Source organism: Citrus clementina, unplaced genomic scaffold (genome assembly GCF_000493195.1).
Source record: "Citrus clementina cultivar Clemenules unplaced genomic scaffold, Citrus_clementina_v1.0 scaffold_1, whole genome shotgun sequence".
Lineage (NCBI taxonomy): Eukaryota > Viridiplantae > Streptophyta > Magnoliopsida > Sapindales > Rutaceae > Citrus > Citrus x clementina.
Window position 1 is genome coordinate 26,117,715 of NW_006263303.1, and position 18,028 is coordinate 26,135,742.

The window sequence follows — 18,028 nt, forward strand, 5'->3', positions numbered from 1 at the left end:
TTTCAGTAAAATCCAACATGATTCCAAAAATACCCTTTTAATCAACACCTAATTTATGATTATTTAATTCATTTATGATTTTTAAGCCATTTTCTCACTCTTGAAATTAGTCTTATTTATTTTTATTGCAACATTTAAAAAAAAAAAGTTCTTTCTATCAATAAACTTATGAATGAGAATAATTGATTTGGAAATTATGGTTTAAAAGTAGTTTCAAGTATAATGAAAGAAAATACAAATAGAAGAAATTGTTTTAAATTTAGGGAAACAAATCATATACATGAGAGTCATGTCTCTCAACTCAAGTCACATAAATATAACCTACAAAAATAAAAATAAGAGAGAACTAATAAATTACTATGGATTAAAGAGGCAAAAGAGTGAAAAAAAAAACCACATGTATATGCACATGCAACAAAAATAACAGAAAAATTATGCAGTCTTAATTTTTTTTTTGATATACTAATATAATACAATCAAATCTCTACTGATATTTATAATTAGAGATCAATCGAGGACTCTCATGAATAATCCTATTATAGGACAATCTGAAAGTCAATCTTCACTTAAAATTGGAGGGAGATATATCCTCACTGTCAATATTGGAGCCTATTATACGACATTCGAGCATTTACTTAAAATTAAAAGAATATCTATTTTCACTGTAAATATTAGAAAGACATCGATTTTACCCTAATAGAAAGAGACAAATAAACCCCTATTATACAAAAAAAAATCAAATCCACCGGTGTACTAATACTGAGATTTGAACTGCCAAAGGGGTCGTAATTTTTTTAATATAACGATCCCACTAAAAAAGCGCAAGATACTAGAGTTATTTGATAACTATTCCGTCAAAAATTTTGAGTGAAATATCATTACTAATTACCACATTACCGATTACCTATGTCATCTCATGCGAACTGGTGACGAACTCCGGCGAAGTTGGTGTCATTTTCTACACACTTGTCAACTAGCGCTCGCCGCAGTGGTGGCATTCGGTAATCTTTCTTGTTCTTGACGTTATCGATCACCAACAAAACGACAGCCCCCGTGGTTCCCACCTCCTTCTCTTTCAACACAATCATAATTTTCTTTTTAATCGTATTGATCGGACCACAAATGACCCAAACCCTTCCACACGTCACTTTCTGGTTTGATCGATTCACGATCTCGCCCACTTGCACCAACACCTAAAGAACATTCAATTATTCGTTGACGACCTTCTGACAATGATTACCAGGATTCCCATTTCCATATCCACCTCTGTACGACAAGTCGGTCTAGCGTCCTACTAGTATTTGTTTGTGATAGTTACTTGACCGCTCTGTGCTCTGTAGTCAGTACTCACTCTTTCAGGTGAAACCAGTAAAGGTAATTTCTTGTTTTTCGTATTTTCATTGTTCTTTTTGTGATCATATAGAGCTTTTGATCATTTGGCTTGCACGTGTTTTCTAAAGAAAGGTGATGCATTTGTGTTCCCACAATTACTGCATTTTGTTGTTAGTTGATAAGCAATTCTTGTGAAGCTACTTCAGAACTATTTAATTTAAGCTGCGCATACATGCTTTTGAATATCCAGAAACTTGCCTGAATTTACTTTGGTATGGGACATATTTGTGCAAATGTTTTATCAAACTTCCCAAAAGTGCTTTCCCTGGAGTTGTTGTTGCAGCAAGCAAAAAGAAAAGCTGCTTTCTTCTGGTGTACTGAATGAATTTTGACTTCATATTGACAATTTATTTTTTTCTCTGTCTCACTGTCTGTCTCCTGGAACCTAACATACACCCTCAAGTGGATTTTTTTGACTTTTTATTTTTTATTTTCAAACAAAGAATTATAGAATTTAAATATGTGAAGTTGCTGAAACACATAAGGATGTTATATGTATTTTAAAAAAAAAAAACATTGACTTCAAGGTTATGTCACTTAGAACACATTTCAACATTTGATTAGTTTACTGTGTAAACTTTCATCCAATTGAGCCGAAAACAAGTTTCTTTGACTGAAACATATAAATTCAATGGTCCAACTATGCATAAGGATATGAATTTCTCTCTTGTTATTTGTTACAATTATTTGTGCCATTGCTGTTGTCTCTCTGTTGGTAAGAGTAGTCATTATTTATGCAAATATAGTCTGCAGTGGACTAATAATTTTGATGGATATGTTTATGGACAACAATATCTTTCAATTTGGGTCTTTAGATGGGAGATGAACGTCCTGTGTACATGCTGGATGAAGCACTTTCTGCTCTGAGGTTTGGGAAGTACCAAGCTCTAGTGCTGGCATATGCTGGACTTGGTTGGGTTTCAGAGGCAATGGAGATTATGATTCTCTCTTTTGTTGGACCAGCAGTCAAATCAAAGTGGAAACTAACCTCAAGCGAAGAGAGCCTGCTAACCACTGTTGTTTTCGCTGGGATGCTGCTTGGAGCTTATTCTTGGGGCATTATTTCTGATAATTATGGGAGGAGGTAGGTTATTGCTTGTTAATTCAGACATCGAACGTATATTTGCTACGTTGCTAGAATAGCTTCTTACCTTGCAGATAGCATATTATCATTCTTTTAGCCTATATCTTCATCGGCTCACAGGAGGATTTGTATATAAAAGATTTCATTTTGATTCTTATACTTCTGGAGATTACTTGGGAGTTTCATCATGTGCTTTCTCCACAATTTGGATTTGCCTTCTGGATGTTTCTCACTATTTCAACTTAGAAATGTACATATTAAATTTCAAATATGTTTAATAGCTTTGTCCCTTTTTATTGTAACCTAAACTGTTTTTGCAACTCATCTGAGCTCTTGATGCCTGTTTTACCTTAACAGATTCAATTTTTAACTCGCCCACTCAAACTTCAACATGTAGGCACACAGAAGCAATTAGGGGGTCACAAATATCCATGCAGAAAGAATAAAGTGTTTATGCAGTGTTACAAATTTTCTAAATTAGCAGACTGAGATTTGAAATTCTAAAAAAGTTTAGCACCCTTTCTAAGCCATTCATTTCCCTTTAATTTATCAATTTCCAGTTTTTTCAACCTGTTCAGTGGTCTTCCTAAAATGTTACTACAAGTATTACTAGAATCTGTAAGGAATATTTCTGTCACCACATTCTTTTCTTGCTGTTCCACTCATTGCATACTACTTGTGAATTGCCATAGGCAGAAATGTTATTGTATTTTCAAGTCATACGCATCATGGATTATAAAGCGCGATGTTTCTTGACTGTTATATGTGCTGCAAGAAGCTTTTTGCTTGGTACAGCTCAAATATGAGTCTGTTCAACTTCGTTTTCCACCAGGCTTTTAAGGTTCAGTTTATTTCAGTACATCAGTTCACCTTTTTTCCCTGATATCCTTAAGTAAATCATAAAGATGCACTTAACCATCAAATGTTAGGCCATTCTACTTAAGAATTTATTCATATATATAAAGTCTTTGGTTGAAACTTGATGTTTTATAAGTACTTTTTTCTAGTTTTATTAAATGCTGACTAGTATCTGCTCTCTCCAGAAAGAGTTTTCTCAGCATAGCTATGGTAACTAGTGTGGCTGGACTATTAAGTACTTTCTCCCCAAATTATGTATCATTGTTGATATTTCGTTGTTTCGTTGGTATTGGTTTGGGGGGAGGACCTGTATTCTTATCCTATTTTCTGGAGTTCGTTCCTGTTTCACATAGAGGCACGTGGATGGTAGCCTTCTCAGCTTTTTGGACAGCTGGAACAATTTTTGAGGCTTCACTTGCCTGGGTATGTATAATTTCCTAACTTCTACCGTCATTATCCAAATAACTCTTAGATTATATTTCTTTTACTTTCTAGAAACATTCCCCTTTTTACCTTGTGGGATGGTAATGATGTGGGAAAGGAAATAAAGAAAAGAGAGAGTGGGAGAAAAAATTACAAAGGGAAGAAGAAGAACAAAGAGAATTAAGAGACAAAACAAGATTTCAGTGAATTAATAATCACTAAAAACTAATCCTCTATGTATGGTAGTCCAAACCTAATCTGAAGGGAATCTACTCCTGTTGGCCGAGGAACACTAAGTTTCCAAAATGAAAATAATTCCTAAACTAATTAGTATCTAAAACTTCAAAATGTGTTCGATATCACTTGAAATATTACAAGTATTGTGCATTGGTAAGCTCTCCCAGCTGGTTTTGCTGGTTCTTCCTTACCCAAAATCTTTTGGCATCATTCCAGAAAAGATATTGTACCTTTAGAAGTTTATGATATTCGGAAAAAATGGACGTTTATCTTCAACTGATGTCTGAACCAAATAACTAATCATGCTTTTCTATTTTTATTCTTCTTAAGCGATAACTGGTATGCTGGTGACAGGAGGCTCTGAGGCTCCATAAAATTTAAAAATTCTTTCATTTGCAGGTTGTCATGACAAGACTGAATTGGAGGTGGCTACTTGCATTTTCCTCTGTACCATCATTTGCTCTGCTTCTCTTTTATGGTCTAGCACCTGAGTCACCCAGGTATTTGTGTGCGAAAGCTAGAACAGCTGATGCACACAGAATTCTCGAGAAGATGGCTTTTGTCAACCGAACAAAACTCCCACCCGGCATTCTTGTTTCTGATAAAGCAATTAAAGAGAACGAAGAATCAAGTTTATTGCGAGATACACATATGATCTCAATGACAAGAAAGATCACCGACAAGTTAAAGTCTGGCTTCTCATCATTTTTTACGCTTTTCTCAAGAAAATTAATTCGGACAACTCTTCTCCTATGGGTGTTATTCTTTGCAAATGCTTTCTCATATTATGGCGCTGTCTTGTTGACCTCTAAGCTAAGCAGTGGAGACAGTAAATGCGGCTCAAAAGTCTTGCATGCTGACAAGTCGAAAGATAATAGCCTGTATGTCGATGTGTTTATCACTAGTTTTGCAGGTATTGTATGACTTCCTTTGACCGTGTCATGTACTCTATATTTTGAATTATATTCTGCTCTTTTAACACCTTTTATTTTCTTTCATATAGAGTCATGGCTTAGTAACATTTGTGTTGATTTTATATTACAGAGCTTCCTGGGCTTATCTTGTCAGCAATAATAGTGGACAAAATTGGCCGCAAGCTTTCCATGGTTCTTATGTTTGTCTTAGCTTGCATTTTCCTTCTGCCACTGGTCTTCCATCAGTCTGCTGTAGTAACTACGGTGTTACTGTTCGGAGTTCGCATGTGTGCCACAGGAACCATAACAGTTGCCACAATTTATGCCCCTGAGGTAATCTGATGGAACTTCTCATACCTGTTGAAAGAAAATTATACTAATTAATAGCGCTTTGAGTTCTTGATATGTTATAGGCTTCATTTTTATGACCGTTTACTCTTTCAAGTTTCACAAATATGTTTTTCATATCAGATATATCCTACGTCCGCGAGGACAACTGGGGCTGGTGTTGCAAGTGCTGTGGGAAGAGTAGGAGGCATGGTATGCCCTCTTGTTGCCGTTGGACTTGTAACCAGTTGTCACCTAAGACTTGCGGTTATTCTGTTCGAGGTTGTATTTGTTCTGGCTATAGCCTCTTCTCTGCTCTTCCCATTTGAAACCAAGGGACGGGAACTAAAAGACGCCGTGGATGCAATTGAATCATAGTAAGCTTGTTGCTCCGTTTCTCTTACTCTCTTGCCAGTGGAAAAAGTGTGTCAATGCACAATGCTTCAGCAAACTTTCTTACTTCTCAGGGAAGTGGGAACGCTTATGCATTGGACGCAAATGTTATATAAATTAAGTTTCAAGTGCATTTATTAATTTTCATGTTTGGATCTCTCTCATTAGTCATCATCATCTCCTTTCATCACTTTCAAATTTTGGGCTCGCAGCCGAATTTCAATAAGGCTTTTAGGCTTCGTATGTTGCTGTTGAAATATAAGATACCAAGTGCTCTGTGAAAAAAGAAACTTTACGGTTGGTGAAGGTAGAAAAATGCAAAAATTATCAATGATCACGGCCCATAAAATCAAACTAATTAACATTAATTTGAGCGACGGCATTTTTGGTTATTTGATTTTGGTATTTCCCTTTTTAACCATTCATACAAGTTCATACCCTAAAAAGAGAATCAGCCACGTCATCACTGCTCCAAAATCCGAAAGACATCAACTGAAATGAAAGGATATTAACAATAATTAATAATAAAAATATCTCGTCTTTAGTTGCCTACAGCAACTAATATGGTAAGTGGACAAAGTATTCTCAAATCCGACGCTTTATATTTAATTAGTTAAGGTTCAATCTTGCCATCTAGAGAATACACGTGATCCCCCTGGCCCACATTCCCATAATTCCGAACTCAGCATCTTTGTCCGAGTACTCTTTCAGTCCAATATATACTCTTTTTCTTCTTTTTTATAAGTGATCCATATACATATATGGGTCCGTCTAATTTACGTTAACGTGACTTACGGTTTGGTTGTGAAATTTCATCCAGCCTCCCATATTCGATGTTATTTATATTATATTCATAAATATTATAAAATTTTTTAATTTAAAAAATTTTATTTAACCCCTTACACTCAATTTTATTTTATTAAAACCCTAGAGTACGAATTCGCCCCGTATAATTTTAAATTCTCAAAATAACCTCAGTTAATTAAAAATTTAATTATTATTAATTGAATTATAATTATAATTATTATTTTATTATAATAATAAATATATTTATATTTATCATTTTATGTCACACGTACTCTTATATAAGTTTCATCTAATGCCCCCAAGCAATTCTACATACATTAAAAAGTAAAATAATATATAGATAATAAGCTCTTGCACTTTTATGGTTAATTAAAAAAATGTAGTATAAATAGTTAAATACCTTAAACCACTTCCACCTCCCATCAGTACAATTTTCTGGCACATGTTCGGGTGCTCTTAGTAAGATACTTTGTAACCGTAAGACTCCTCTTAACACTGAGTTGAAGTATCTACTAACAGTTTCACCGGATCGGAAAAACCTACTATTAATTGTGCGATTCTTAACATGGTGAGATAGAATGTGCAAAAACATACAAACTTGCTCTTCAACAGTCACCAAACCATCGACCTTTACCTTTCCTTTTGATCGAAGTAACTCACATAATAAACCAAATGTTCGTCTATCCATTCTTAGTTGATGCACACATTGTAAGTCATCATTGCCTATTATGCTATCTAGGTCATGCAACCGACTAGCATGGTTTACGAATGGTCGACTACGAATCATTTTCCTTTCATTGCCTTTCTTAATCAACTCCAACAAGCACAAATACATCATTATGGATAAGAACGCTAATTGTAGGTGCCAGTTGGTCAATAATATGTAAAGGGCAAATTTTCTTCTTCTTTCTATATCTAAAAAAAAATAGATAAAAAACATCAATTACTAACAATTCCTAAAACATGAAAAAAAAAACAAAAAAAAAACTATTTACAGAATCCCAGCCTCTTTTCCCAATTGTTATATAAGAGCATTAGTGCTAGAATTCACGAGAAATAAAACATAAATATCAAATCATAACTTCCAAATATCGTAAATAGAAACAAAAACAAAAACAAGTAGATGTTGAGACTTTTGTATCTAATAATAAATTAATTACATCTTTATTACCTTAGGCATTTCCCAATAATAATTCCTTTGTACCCAAAGCCTCTTTTGCCTTAATCATCTTTCATCTTGAATATTAAAGTGCTAGAAATCTTTATCTTAATTATTCCCTTGTGATATAGCAATTAATATATCTATACTTATCATAGTCAACACTCAATATAAGCCCAGACATGCAGCAACAACATTACAACAACTCGTCACTCCTCTCTCTTTAAGCAAACTTTTTCTTAACACTTTTTTACTCACTTTTTTCATAGGCTCCTCCTCCTCCTCCTCTCTCTCTCTCTTTCTACCCATTCACTCCTTCAGAAACATAGCCAAAAAAAAAAAAAAAGCCCAGGCATAAGTCGTATGGCTTTTTTATTTTATTTTATTTTCAATTGGTCAAGTTATGACCATAACATAACGAAATCAACGAACAAATGTCAACCATTTCACTTTTTCCGAATGACTAATGCACGATATTTATTATGTATCTAAGCAAAATCTGAGCAAAACATACCTAGCAAATGAAGGAGAACCCAGAAAACTTTTGAAAGGTTTTTATAGGAACTTGGGAGTAAGACCAAATTTCCTTTGAAATTAATATAAATCTAGTTAATATTTGAATGATTAATAAAGATTTGTTAAAGTTAAGTGCTGAACTTACTTGCATCAAAAGGATTTGGTAAAAAGCTGTCCGTATTATTTTCAAAAGTGAAGAAGAAGATGATATGAGTTGTAGACTTTTGGGTTCTTTTACTTTTCCTTTTTACTTTATTGACCAATCTAATAAAGACCCAGGGGTTGGTGCCGGTCTTTATTGCATACCCAAATATGTATTAATTTTAATTTTTTATACAATACATACCAGTTGAATAATTTACCAAACGTGAGTTAAAAAAATAAGTGCAATACATGCCGGCTTAATACATGCTGCCAAACATGCCCTTAAAGTTCGATCTTGCCATCTAGAGAATGCACGTGATCCCCCTGGCCCACATTCCCATGATTCCGAACTCAGCATCTTTGTCCGAGTACTCCTTCAGTCCAATATATACTCTTTTTCTTCTTTTTTATAAGTGATCCATATATATATATATATATATATATAACAATTAGGTACAATACAATTTCTTTGAAGAAAAAAAAAAGAAAAAAGAAAACGAAAAATAAAATATTGCAAACGTTTGACACATGATAAAAGACCATCATCACTCCACATGCATGCAAATTACAAACAGACAAGATGGCAATAAATTTCTGAAGTGCTTTGTTTTTATTAAGCAGCTGCGCAAAATCGACTACCGAGATAGATTTTGACGGGACCAGTGGCCGCAACCGTAATTAATATAATATGGCTTTTGGCTTTTTTCTTTTTTTCTTTCTCGTGTTGGGTACTTGACCACAAATAGCATGTGCTCGAAGATAAAAAGCAAAAAGTAAAAGGTGAAAATGGCGGGGAGTGGCTGACCCCCGACAGAGAGTAAAAGCATGACAGTTGTCCTTTTACCCTGCAACCACGATTGGTTTCCAAAATTATGATGTCCATTTTATACACACCCACACGCAACATTAATATTATAGACAGAAGAAGATTTTTCCTTTGTTCACGTCGCAAGACTTTTATTAGAGGGAGACAATAACACCCCCTTCTTATCATCTGTTTTCATCGTACGTAAAGTTTTCTCATTCCCCTATTGAATCGTTATTATATATTTATAAGTTACAGTAATTCTGACTCTACTTGTTCTTCTTGTTAAATTTGATTAGCAAAATTTTATATTATTTGTAGTTTCAATTTATGATCATGATGACATGTTGTTAAAATTTCATTTTGTTTAATAATGTTGGATGGGGTTGATCCACGTTTTTTTTTTGTTTTAATGCTAATTTATAAATTATTATTATTATTTATTATTTTTTTTATTTGGGTTTTCACAGATGGCTGAGCAGGGGCACGTATACACGGTGGATGAAGCCCTTACTCATGTGGGTTTTGGGAAATATCAATGCTTTGTGCTCGCTTATGCTGGACTTGGTTGGGTTGCTGAAGCAATGGAGATTATGATCCTTTCCTTCGTCGGACCAACTGTTAAATCTGAGTGGAATCTCTCCTCAACTGAAGAGAGCCTTATAACAACTTCTGTTTTTGCTGGACTAGTGGTCGGAGCTTACGCTTGGGGCCTTGTGGCCGATAACTATGGAAGAAGGCATGCTTTTTCATTGGCTCTATTTATTTTTGTGTTTCCATTATTTCTGTCACATACCAAATATTATAATTATTCGGGTTGTAGTGAATTGCTTTTCTGGAAGCCGTAGAGATGCAATCTTTTTTTTTTTTCATCCCTCTGCTTCTTTGGAAGTCAATTTAATGTTCTCAACCTGTTGGGAATTATGCTGGTCGCCCAGCCTGTTATGGTTGTTTGAATTAGGAACTTTTTCATGTTAAGGTTTCAGGTTCGTTAAAGTTGTTATATCTGTCCATTCAGCTACTGCATTTTGTTTTGGAAATGCAGAAAGCTAGGAATTATTTTATTGGTCCACCTATAAATTTCGTTCCGCTTTCATGTCAGCATAGGAGATGATCTTTATCAGTTGGTGTGACGTTTTTCGACCCAATGCCGTGAATATTTTCATGTTTCGACTACCTCATCTTTGGCAAAATTTGGTGAGGTAAACACTAAATTATTGCTGTGGTCAAAGGACTTAGGTTCTGGCTAGTGCAGGCGGGATTAACTGTCATTGGTGATAAAATTTTGATTCACATGATAACCGTAAGGGCCACAGAGGGAGTGAGGCAGAGAGAAGTTTGGATGCTGAAACTGTGTCATTTAGGCAGATGAAGTTTGCAAAATTTTAGAAACCTTCTTTCCCATTAACCCTTATTTATATGTCATTTTCAGGATGGGCTTTCTGGGAGAGGCGCTGGTAACTGCTGGAGCTGGGCTATTAAGTTCTTTTTCTCCAAATTATATAACATTGATAACACTTCGTTGTTTGGTTGGTGTTGGCCTAGGCAGTGGGCATGTATTCTTGTCCTGGTTTCTGGAGTTTGTTCCTCCTTCAAATAGAGGCATGTGGATGGTTATTTTTTCATCTTTCTGGACCATCGGATCTGTTTCTGAGGCTATAGGTGCATGGGTAAGTGCTATATCATGCTACTACATTTGTCCAAGTTCATCGGATTGAACACTTGAACTTATGGGTTACAAAATGGGAGGATATATGATCACCGTCCATCATTCTGTTGATTCTGTCATTTTGAGTGATGTATTTTTTTTTTCTTTTCCCCCTTTCTCCAATTAAGTATTTAAACGTAATGCTAATTAGTGATTCACCAGAAGAAAGTAGAATGAACACGACTAGCTTTTATTTAAAAAATTTCAGAACAATGCCAAATTTATTTTGTGCCATAATAAGATAATCTAATTTACTTTTTATTGTTCAGCCTTCTCTGAAGTCAATAAATTGTTAAATCTTGAAGTTGAGTGCCTATAAGATGGCAAATTTTAATTAAAGGATGTGGGGGGGCCGCCAATGGCATATATTGAGTATTTTGCAATGGAGACTGCCTTCATTGATAAGTACAGAAGTATTTGATGCATAGTGAGGACTTTTGGGACACTAAATATACATACTGCACTGTCATTGTTGATGAGAAATTAAATATTATTTCCTGTCATAATACAGACTTGCTGTTCATGAAACAAGTTTACGCCTATCTTAGTACTCCCTCATGTAATGGCTTTTTGCTTCAAAATTATCTTAGTCATAAATATTGGCAACAGTTGATCTGAGATTATTACATTGGCAACTGAGATATGAAAGTATTTCTTCTTCCTGCCAGGAAATGCTTACGGACAACATGCCATTTGAATATTTTATCGCTTCTATTGCAGATTATCATGCCAAGATTGGATTGGAGGTGGCTACTTGGACTGTCCTCTATACCATCATTTATTTTGCTTGCTTTTCTCGGTTTTCAGCCAGAATCTCCAAGATACCTATGCCTGAAAGGCCGAACAGCCGAGGCTCATCGTGCTCTGGAGAAAATTGCTCAAGTTAACAAAACAAAGCTCCCAAATGGCAAGCTTGTCGCTCATAGATCAACTCTACCGACTGGAGAACGTGCTCCTCCAGAACTAGTTCATCTACTTTCATCCAATGGTGGAAACAAAACCACAGAGGGCAAATCAGGCTTATCGTTGTTTCTTATGCTTTTCTCTTCAAAATTAGCTAGAACAACCATTCTCCTGTGGTTGCTACTCTTTGGAAATTCATTCGCATATTATGCTGTTGTCCTGCTGATCTCCGAGCTGAGCAGCCTAGATACTAGATGTCGCTCACCTTTGATGTTTTCGCATCATCCCCAGGATGCTAATCTCTATATAGACGAATTCATCACTAGCTTGGCAGGTACTGCATGTGATTTGAGAATTTGTTTCCCGTAATGGCTACTTTGTAAAAAGATTTGCATTTCATATAGTGTTGGCTAATTAATGACTTAAAAACTGTTTTTCAGAGATTCCTGGACTTCTTTTGGCTGCAATACTTGTGGACACAGCTGGGCGCAAGCTTTCCATTACCATTATGTTCACCTTATCTTGCCTTTTTCTACTACCACTGGTTACCTATCAGTCCAATATTTTAACAACAGGCTTGCTGTTTGGGGCTCGCATGTGTGTCATGGGTGCCTTTACAGTTTCCTTAATTTATGCTGCAGAGGTAAAACTGATGACTCTCTTTACGGTATAAGACCCTTATGATTTGGCATTTGACTTTACAACTGAAATAGGCAATTAAGTGGATTCCAAGTAATGAATTTCTCTCGAGTTTTGACTTAGTTTTTCCCCTGTAGATCTATCCAACTTCAGTGAGATCAACGGGTGCTGGAGCTGCCAACGCTATGGGAAGAATCGGTGGCATGGTATGCCCTCTGGTAGCGGTTGCACTGGTGGCCAATTGCCATCAAATGACTGCTGTTGTTCTCTTGGTGGTTGTTATTGTGACTTCTATTCTTTCTGTCATGCTCATCCCATTTGAAACTAAAGGGCAGGAATTGAGTGACACTGTAGATTTTACATCAGACTAGGTTGAGTTTATGTTTACCCTTCAGCCAATTCTCAGCATCTAACTCTCTCGACACACCCCTTGCTAAAATGTTCGTTTTATGCATCTCCATGTTCCCAAAATATATTTCGGGCCAAACTCTCATATTCTTCATTCTTCTTTTTTCTTTTCTGAAGTCCAAACATAAAGCATCCTCTTATCAGCTACATCATCTAACCAAAGAACAATAGTGAACAGTTAACTGAGAAACTTCTTAGTTTAATGTTAATGGAAGTTGAACCAGCTGAAACTGGGCTTTCCTATATCTAAAACAAAGGCTTAGAAATCCTGCAACCACACCAGATTATGCCACAAGTCTACGAAGAAGAAATATTTAGACATCGCCAATCATGGAGGGAAGGGGGCATTGATATCTATGTTGAAAATTGTTATTTGTTTATAGAGATCGGAATATACTTTGTAAATAATTAATTTTTTTACCTTTTAATATATCTCCTTCTCATCTATATGCTTGGAAATGCTTTCCCATTTTCTTTTCCCATCTATACTTGGAAAGTTCATTAACAATCTTAGCATTTTAGTTGTGAATTATTGATTCTTGCAACGTAGAAGAATTATCTATATTACATTAGTTGGCATACAAGTTTATTTGAGTCAACATCCACATATGAATAGTATTAAAAAAAAAAAATTGTTCATCAATAGAGTTTAATGCAATAATTTGTTTCATCTTTACTTTTTAATCAATAATCTAAAATATTTTTTCGTTAATTTATTATTAGTTTATTAGATAATTTATTGAAGGTAAATAAAATTTTCATTTAAAAAATAAATTATTTTAAAACAAAACTCTCAACTAATAATAATAATAATAATAAGGGAAATTTGTAACCTACCCTCAAATAAATTGACATTTTGTACTGAGTCCCCAAAAAATTTGACTTGTTGCACCGCACTCCTAATTCCGTTATTTTCCCAGTTAAGTTTAACGGTGGAGAGATAAAATTAGAAGTTCATTCTTTAAATTAATTTTAATGGGAATTCTCTTTATTGCATTTGAAATAAAAATCTTTAAAAAATTAAAGGAAAAATAATAGTGGTGACAATGTGCATGTAACAAGAATTTTTTTTTATTGCAATTGAAACAAAAATCTTAAAAAATTAAGGGAAAAATAATAGTGGTGACAAATATACATGTAACAAGAAATTTTTTTATTGCAATTGAAATAAAAATCTTTAAAAAATTAAAGGAAAAATAATAGTGGTGACAATGTACATGTAACAAGGAATTTTTTTATTGCAATTGAAATAAAAACCTTAAAAAAATGAAATGAGCTAAAAATTTTCTTTTTTTTTCATATAGAGGGGCATTTTTATCATTTAATCAAAAGTTAGACAAAACTGTTAAAAATAAATGAAAAATTAATAGAATTGGGAGCGCGGCGCAACACGTTATTTTTTTTGAGTGCGTAGTATAAAATATCAATTTATTTGATAGTAGGTTAAAAATTTCTCTAATAATAATATCAGTGCTTCTTCTTCTTATTATTATTATTAAAAAAATTAGTTTACTTCGTTGCAAAATTTAATGAACGCACGCGCTTATCGTCTAACATCAAGGTCATATCATGTTGATTACAAGGTCATTACATCTTTGAAAAAGGTGGGAAAAAAAAAGTTTAATCTTCATGCAGTGTAAAAATTTGTTTTTTAATCAATGAGCACTGATATTTTCTTGTTCTTTATCATTCCCCCCCCCCCAAACCAAAAAAAAGAAAAAAAAAAAAAAAGAAATGCCAAACAAGAGAACTCATGTAAACGCGGCGATACAAACGTCGACCCAATTTGCTGCAATAAATTATTCAATCATTGCTGTGATTTATGAATAGCGAACAGCCAAAATTCACATGCATTATTGAGTAAACAACTAAAAGATATTTTAGTTGTTTGACCATTAAGAGCCGCCTCAGTTCTTCACAATTCCTTCTTAAAATTTTCATCAACTTCGATGGTTAAGTGCTGTTTTTCACATGTTTTCAATTTGCAATATATGGAAGATGTTAAATTTTCATGTTGATATCTTTGTTTCAATTGAAAGAATTTTTATTTCTTTTTTAACGGTTGCAGATTGCATATTGTTCGGATTTGTTGTTCAGAAATGGATAATGAAGTTGTGCCTGTGTACACACTGGATGAAGCACTTAATCATGTGGGGTTCGGGAAATTCCAAATTCTTGTTCTTATATATGCTGGACTGGGTTTGGTGGCTGAAGCTATGGAAATTATGATTTTGTCTTTCATTGGACCGGCAATTAAGTCTGAGTGGAACCTTTCACCAGCTCAGGAAACCCTTTTGACCTCTGTTGTTTTTGCTGGACTGCTTGTTGGTTCTTATTCTTGGGGTTTCATCTCAGATAACTACGGTAGAAGGTAGGCCTTTTCTTTTCTTTTCTTTTTTTCCCCATAATCCTTTTCATTTGCTTATGCTTTGTTGAAATTTTATCATCATTTTCTTCTTTATTATATAAAAAGGACACCATAGATATATACACCTGCATAGCATGGCCACGATTGGTGTGACCATTTAAGTTATAGAATGATTTACCCGTTCGGATATGAAAACTTTGATTGTGAAGTTGTGGACAAGGCATTTGCAGCACCGGATGCAAAGAAGTTGATTTTTTCTGCTAGCTCTTCTTGTTGAAGGAAACATTTTTCTCCCAGTTGTATGTATGTGTACACACCTTATTGAACACAAACAATTCATAATCCTCTGGACAGAGAGGCTGAGATGTGCCTTTTATTGAAAAGCAAATAGGTTTTCAGGAATTAGGAAGCTTTACACTTAGCAATTTTTTTCTAATGAAGTTTTGATGCAATCTTATAAAACTTGCAACGATTGGACCTCAGTGGCATGTGAGCCTATTGTGCAACCCCCATACTATATTTACTTACAGAAGACCTGTCCTTAGAGATAATTCTATGTTTCTTTTCGCTCTGTCATCTTAAAAAACTTTTCTAATTAGTGAGTATTTTGTGCTGCAAAGTGTTTCTTTCATTTGAATCAATGTTGTCAAACCCTTGAATGTGGTTTGGCAATTTTTGGGAAAAACTTTATTTATTGATGCATGGGAAGAATTTGTCCATCCTTTTTGCCGACTCATATAAATGTTTGCCAAATTGCCTATGTTGAACATGGGTTTGCCTTTACAGTTTATTGATCAATCGAGTGTCAAGCTGTTCTGCTGAAGAAGTTAACCATAAATGTGATTTCATTGAATGGTACTCTTCATTTTCTTTTGATATTGGACTCCCCTGGTCTCATGCTTTTTTTTTTTTGCTTCTGACATGGATCAACTTTATTTCTAAGTTTCTTCTTTACTTTGCCCTTCCAGGAAGGGTCTTCTTGGCATAGCAATGTTAGCCAGTGTTGCTGGGTTACTGAGTGCTTTCTCCCTGAATTATCTGTCATTGGTTACTCTCCGTGGTTTAGTCGGTATTGGCCTAGGCAGTGGGCCTGTATGTTTATCCTGGTTTCTAGAGTTCATTCCTGCTTCAAATAGAGGCATGTTGATGGTTGTTATATCAACCTTCTGGACGCTAGGAACAATATTTGAGGCTGCCCTTGCATGGGTTTGTTCTATTTCTCACATCACTCTCTCTTTTTCCTTTTTGGCTTAGATATAATGAGATTTTAATCTCTTTCCTAATAAAACCTAATTATAATTTTGATACAGGGCAATATCCTTCTCAATAGTAAAAACTAATCCTATATATCAGTTGGATTTCTTTTTGGTAATGACTATCTAGCTATCTGTTAAATGATATTTTAGTGACAAGGATAGGAAGACTTTGGGTATAAACTTGAGAATTATGTAATATTGCAGATGGTGATGCCCAGATTGAATTGGAGATGGCTACTTGCTTTGAGCTCTGTACCTTCATTTGCTGTGCTTCTACTTTACGGTCTTGCACCGGAAACTCCAAAGTATCTATGTACTGCAGGTAACATGGCTGATGCTGCTCACGTTCTGGAGAAAATGGCTCAAAGGAACAGGACAAATCTCCCATCAGGAATGCTTGTTTCTGATGAAACTGCTACACCGGATGAAGAAGTTATTATACCAGAACATACACCTCTCCTCTCTTCGACTGTAAATAAATCAGGATCCTCATCTTTTCTCATGCTGTTGTCATCAGAATTAATCAGAACTACCCTTCTGTTATGGTTTCTCTTCTTTGGAAATTCATTCGTATATTATGGGGTTATATTGTTGACATCAGAATTAAATAGTGAGGAAGCCAGATGTGGCTCAACTCTCTTGCTTTTGGAACATGCCCAGGATGCCAGCCTATACGTTAATGTATTTATCACTAGCTTGGCAGGTAAGAATGCCCAATGTCTACTTCCGAGTACTTGCTGGAAAAACATATTGTTCTATGCTCATAATTTTACTGCAATCTTTTCCAGAACTTCCCGGGCTTCTGTTATCAGCAGTGATTGTGGACAGAGTTGGACGCAAGATTTCCATGGCAATTATGTCCATTTTGACTTTCATATTTCTTCTTCCACTGCTTATCCATCAACCTGTTACTTTAACAACAGTATTATTATTTGGAGCTCGAATGTTTGCCAATGGGACCTTTGCCGTTGCTTGCGTGTATGCACCAGAGGTTTGTCCCAGACTTTCATCAGACTATTTTTTGAGTCAGCATAGCATTTGTTTAACTTGTCCACATTGATGATATTCCACAAACTGAAGTTTCTAAGTCGGGTTTGTTTCGAATAGGTGTATCCAACCTCACTGAGGGCAACTGGTGCCGGCATTGCAAGTGCAGTGGGACGAATTGGGGGCATGGTGTGCCCTCTAGTATCCGTTGGATTGGTGACCGGTTGCCATCAGACGGCTGCCATCTTTCTCTTGGCGGTTGTGATTGTTCTCTCAATAGTTTGCATACTTCTCTTCCCATTTGAAACCAAGGGCAAAAGGATTGACTGACACCGTTGCTGTTGTATTCAATATGGTTTCAAGGGAAAAAAAAAAAAAATCATTAATTTGCAAACAGTTGTTCGTCTTCAGTCGATGCAGCGAGTCATTGGCTACTTTAACTTAGAGCATGTGCCATTCTGTGGACAGGTGGGCAGGCGCTCTGCACATGCCCGCGATCCCGATTATTTCATTTCTATAATAAGTGATACATTGATTTTTATGAGAATGACATCATTTACGTTACGTAATCTATTAAAATTCTTTAAAAAATTTGGTATGTTGTCTGAACGAAATTGAAAACCTTCACCGACCATTGACACAAGTGATAAATCTTATCGGCTTTCTCATAAGCTGACAAGCTTATCATCGAACAGACGGG

General features: G+C 35.1%; 3 protein-coding genes across 7 annotated transcripts; all 3 read left to right on the forward strand.

Annotated features, from left to right (window-relative positions):
- Positions 1–827: 827 nt before the first annotated feature.
- LOC18055865 (organic cation/carnitine transporter 7) lies at positions 828–5,758 on the forward strand. The gene is made up of 6 exons (XM_006453074.2): positions 828–1,374; positions 2,208–2,476; positions 3,520–3,757; positions 4,394–4,907; positions 5,039–5,241; positions 5,380–5,758. The coding sequence occupies exons 2-6, from the start codon at positions 2,208–2,210 to the stop codon at positions 5,611–5,613; spliced, it is 1,458 nt and encodes a 485-aa protein (XP_006453137.1). The 5' UTR covers positions 828–1,374; the 3' UTR covers positions 5,614–5,758.
- A 3,403-nt stretch (positions 5,759–9,161) lies between these two features.
- On the forward strand, positions 9,162–13,170 carry LOC18055866 (organic cation/carnitine transporter 7). 3 transcript variants are annotated; one of them, XM_006453076.2, is made up of 6 exons: positions 9,162–9,259; positions 9,530–9,798; positions 10,492–10,729; positions 11,488–12,004; positions 12,111–12,313; positions 12,447–13,170. In XM_006453076.2, the coding sequence occupies exons 2-6, from the start codon at positions 9,530–9,532 to the stop codon at positions 12,678–12,680; spliced, it is 1,461 nt and encodes a 486-aa protein (XP_006453139.1). In that variant the 5' UTR covers positions 9,162–9,259; the 3' UTR covers positions 12,681–13,170. The 3 variants fall into 3 exon arrangements, with proteins under 3 accessions (XP_006453139.1, XP_024033437.1, XP_024033438.1); XM_024177669.1 differs by lacking the exon at positions 9,162–9,259 and having other exon boundaries at positions 9,353–9,798; XM_024177670.1 differs by lacking the exons at positions 9,162–9,259; positions 9,530–9,798 and adding an exon at positions 9,806–10,261.
- Positions 13,171–14,262: 1,092 nt separating this feature from the next.
- Positions 14,263–17,892, forward strand: LOC18055867 (organic cation/carnitine transporter 7). Of its 3 annotated transcripts, none has more exons than XM_024178041.1 (7): positions 14,263–14,321; positions 14,786–15,088; positions 15,872–15,940; positions 16,054–16,291; positions 16,546–17,044; positions 17,130–17,332; positions 17,449–17,892. In XM_024178041.1, the coding sequence occupies exons 2-7, from the start codon at positions 14,817–14,819 to the stop codon at positions 17,656–17,658; spliced, it is 1,491 nt and encodes a 496-aa protein (XP_024033809.1). In that variant the 5' UTR covers positions 14,263–14,321; positions 14,786–14,816; the 3' UTR covers positions 17,659–17,892. The 3 variants fall into 3 exon arrangements, with proteins under 3 accessions (XP_024033809.1, XP_006453144.1, XP_006453143.1); XM_006453081.2 differs by lacking the exon at positions 14,263–14,321 and adding an exon at positions 14,423–14,669; XM_006453080.2 differs by lacking the exons at positions 14,263–14,321; positions 15,872–15,940 and adding an exon at positions 14,423–14,669.
- The last annotated feature ends 136 nt before the right edge of the window (positions 17,893–18,028 follow it).

Bases quoted from the DNA above. Each gene is read 5' to 3' on its own strand.
- LOC18055865 (XM_006453074.2), top strand. From the start codon at position 2,208: ATGGGAGATGAACGTCCTGTGTACATGCTGGATGAAGCACTTTCTGCT. The intron at 3,758-4,393 runs GTATGTATAATT...TTTCATTTGCAG, and splicing joins TTGAGGCTTCACTTGCCTGG to GTTGTCATGACAAGACTGAA. The intron at 5,242-5,379 runs GTAATCTGATGG...TTTTCATATCAG, and splicing joins CCACAATTTATGCCCCTGAG to ATATATCCTACGTCCGCGAG.
- LOC18055866 (XM_006453076.2), top strand. From the start codon at position 9,530: ATGGCTGAGCAGGGGCACGTATACACGGTGGATGAAGCCCTTACTCAT. The intron at 9,799-10,491 runs GCATGCTTTTTC...TGTCATTTTCAG, and splicing joins GCCGATAACTATGGAAGAAG to GATGGGCTTTCTGGGAGAGG. The intron at 10,730-11,487 runs GTAAGTGCTATA...CTTCTATTGCAG, and splicing joins CTGAGGCTATAGGTGCATGG to ATTATCATGCCAAGATTGGA.
- LOC18055867 (XM_024178041.1), top strand. From the start codon at position 14,817: ATGGATAATGAAGTTGTGCCTGTGTACACACTGGATGAAGCACTTAAT. The intron at 15,941-16,053 runs GTACTCTTCATT...TTGCCCTTCCAG, and splicing joins AAATGTGATTTCATTGAATG to GAAGGGTCTTCTTGGCATAG. The intron at 17,045-17,129 runs GTAAGAATGCCC...AATCTTTTCCAG, and splicing joins ATTTATCACTAGCTTGGCAG to AACTTCCCGGGCTTCTGTTA.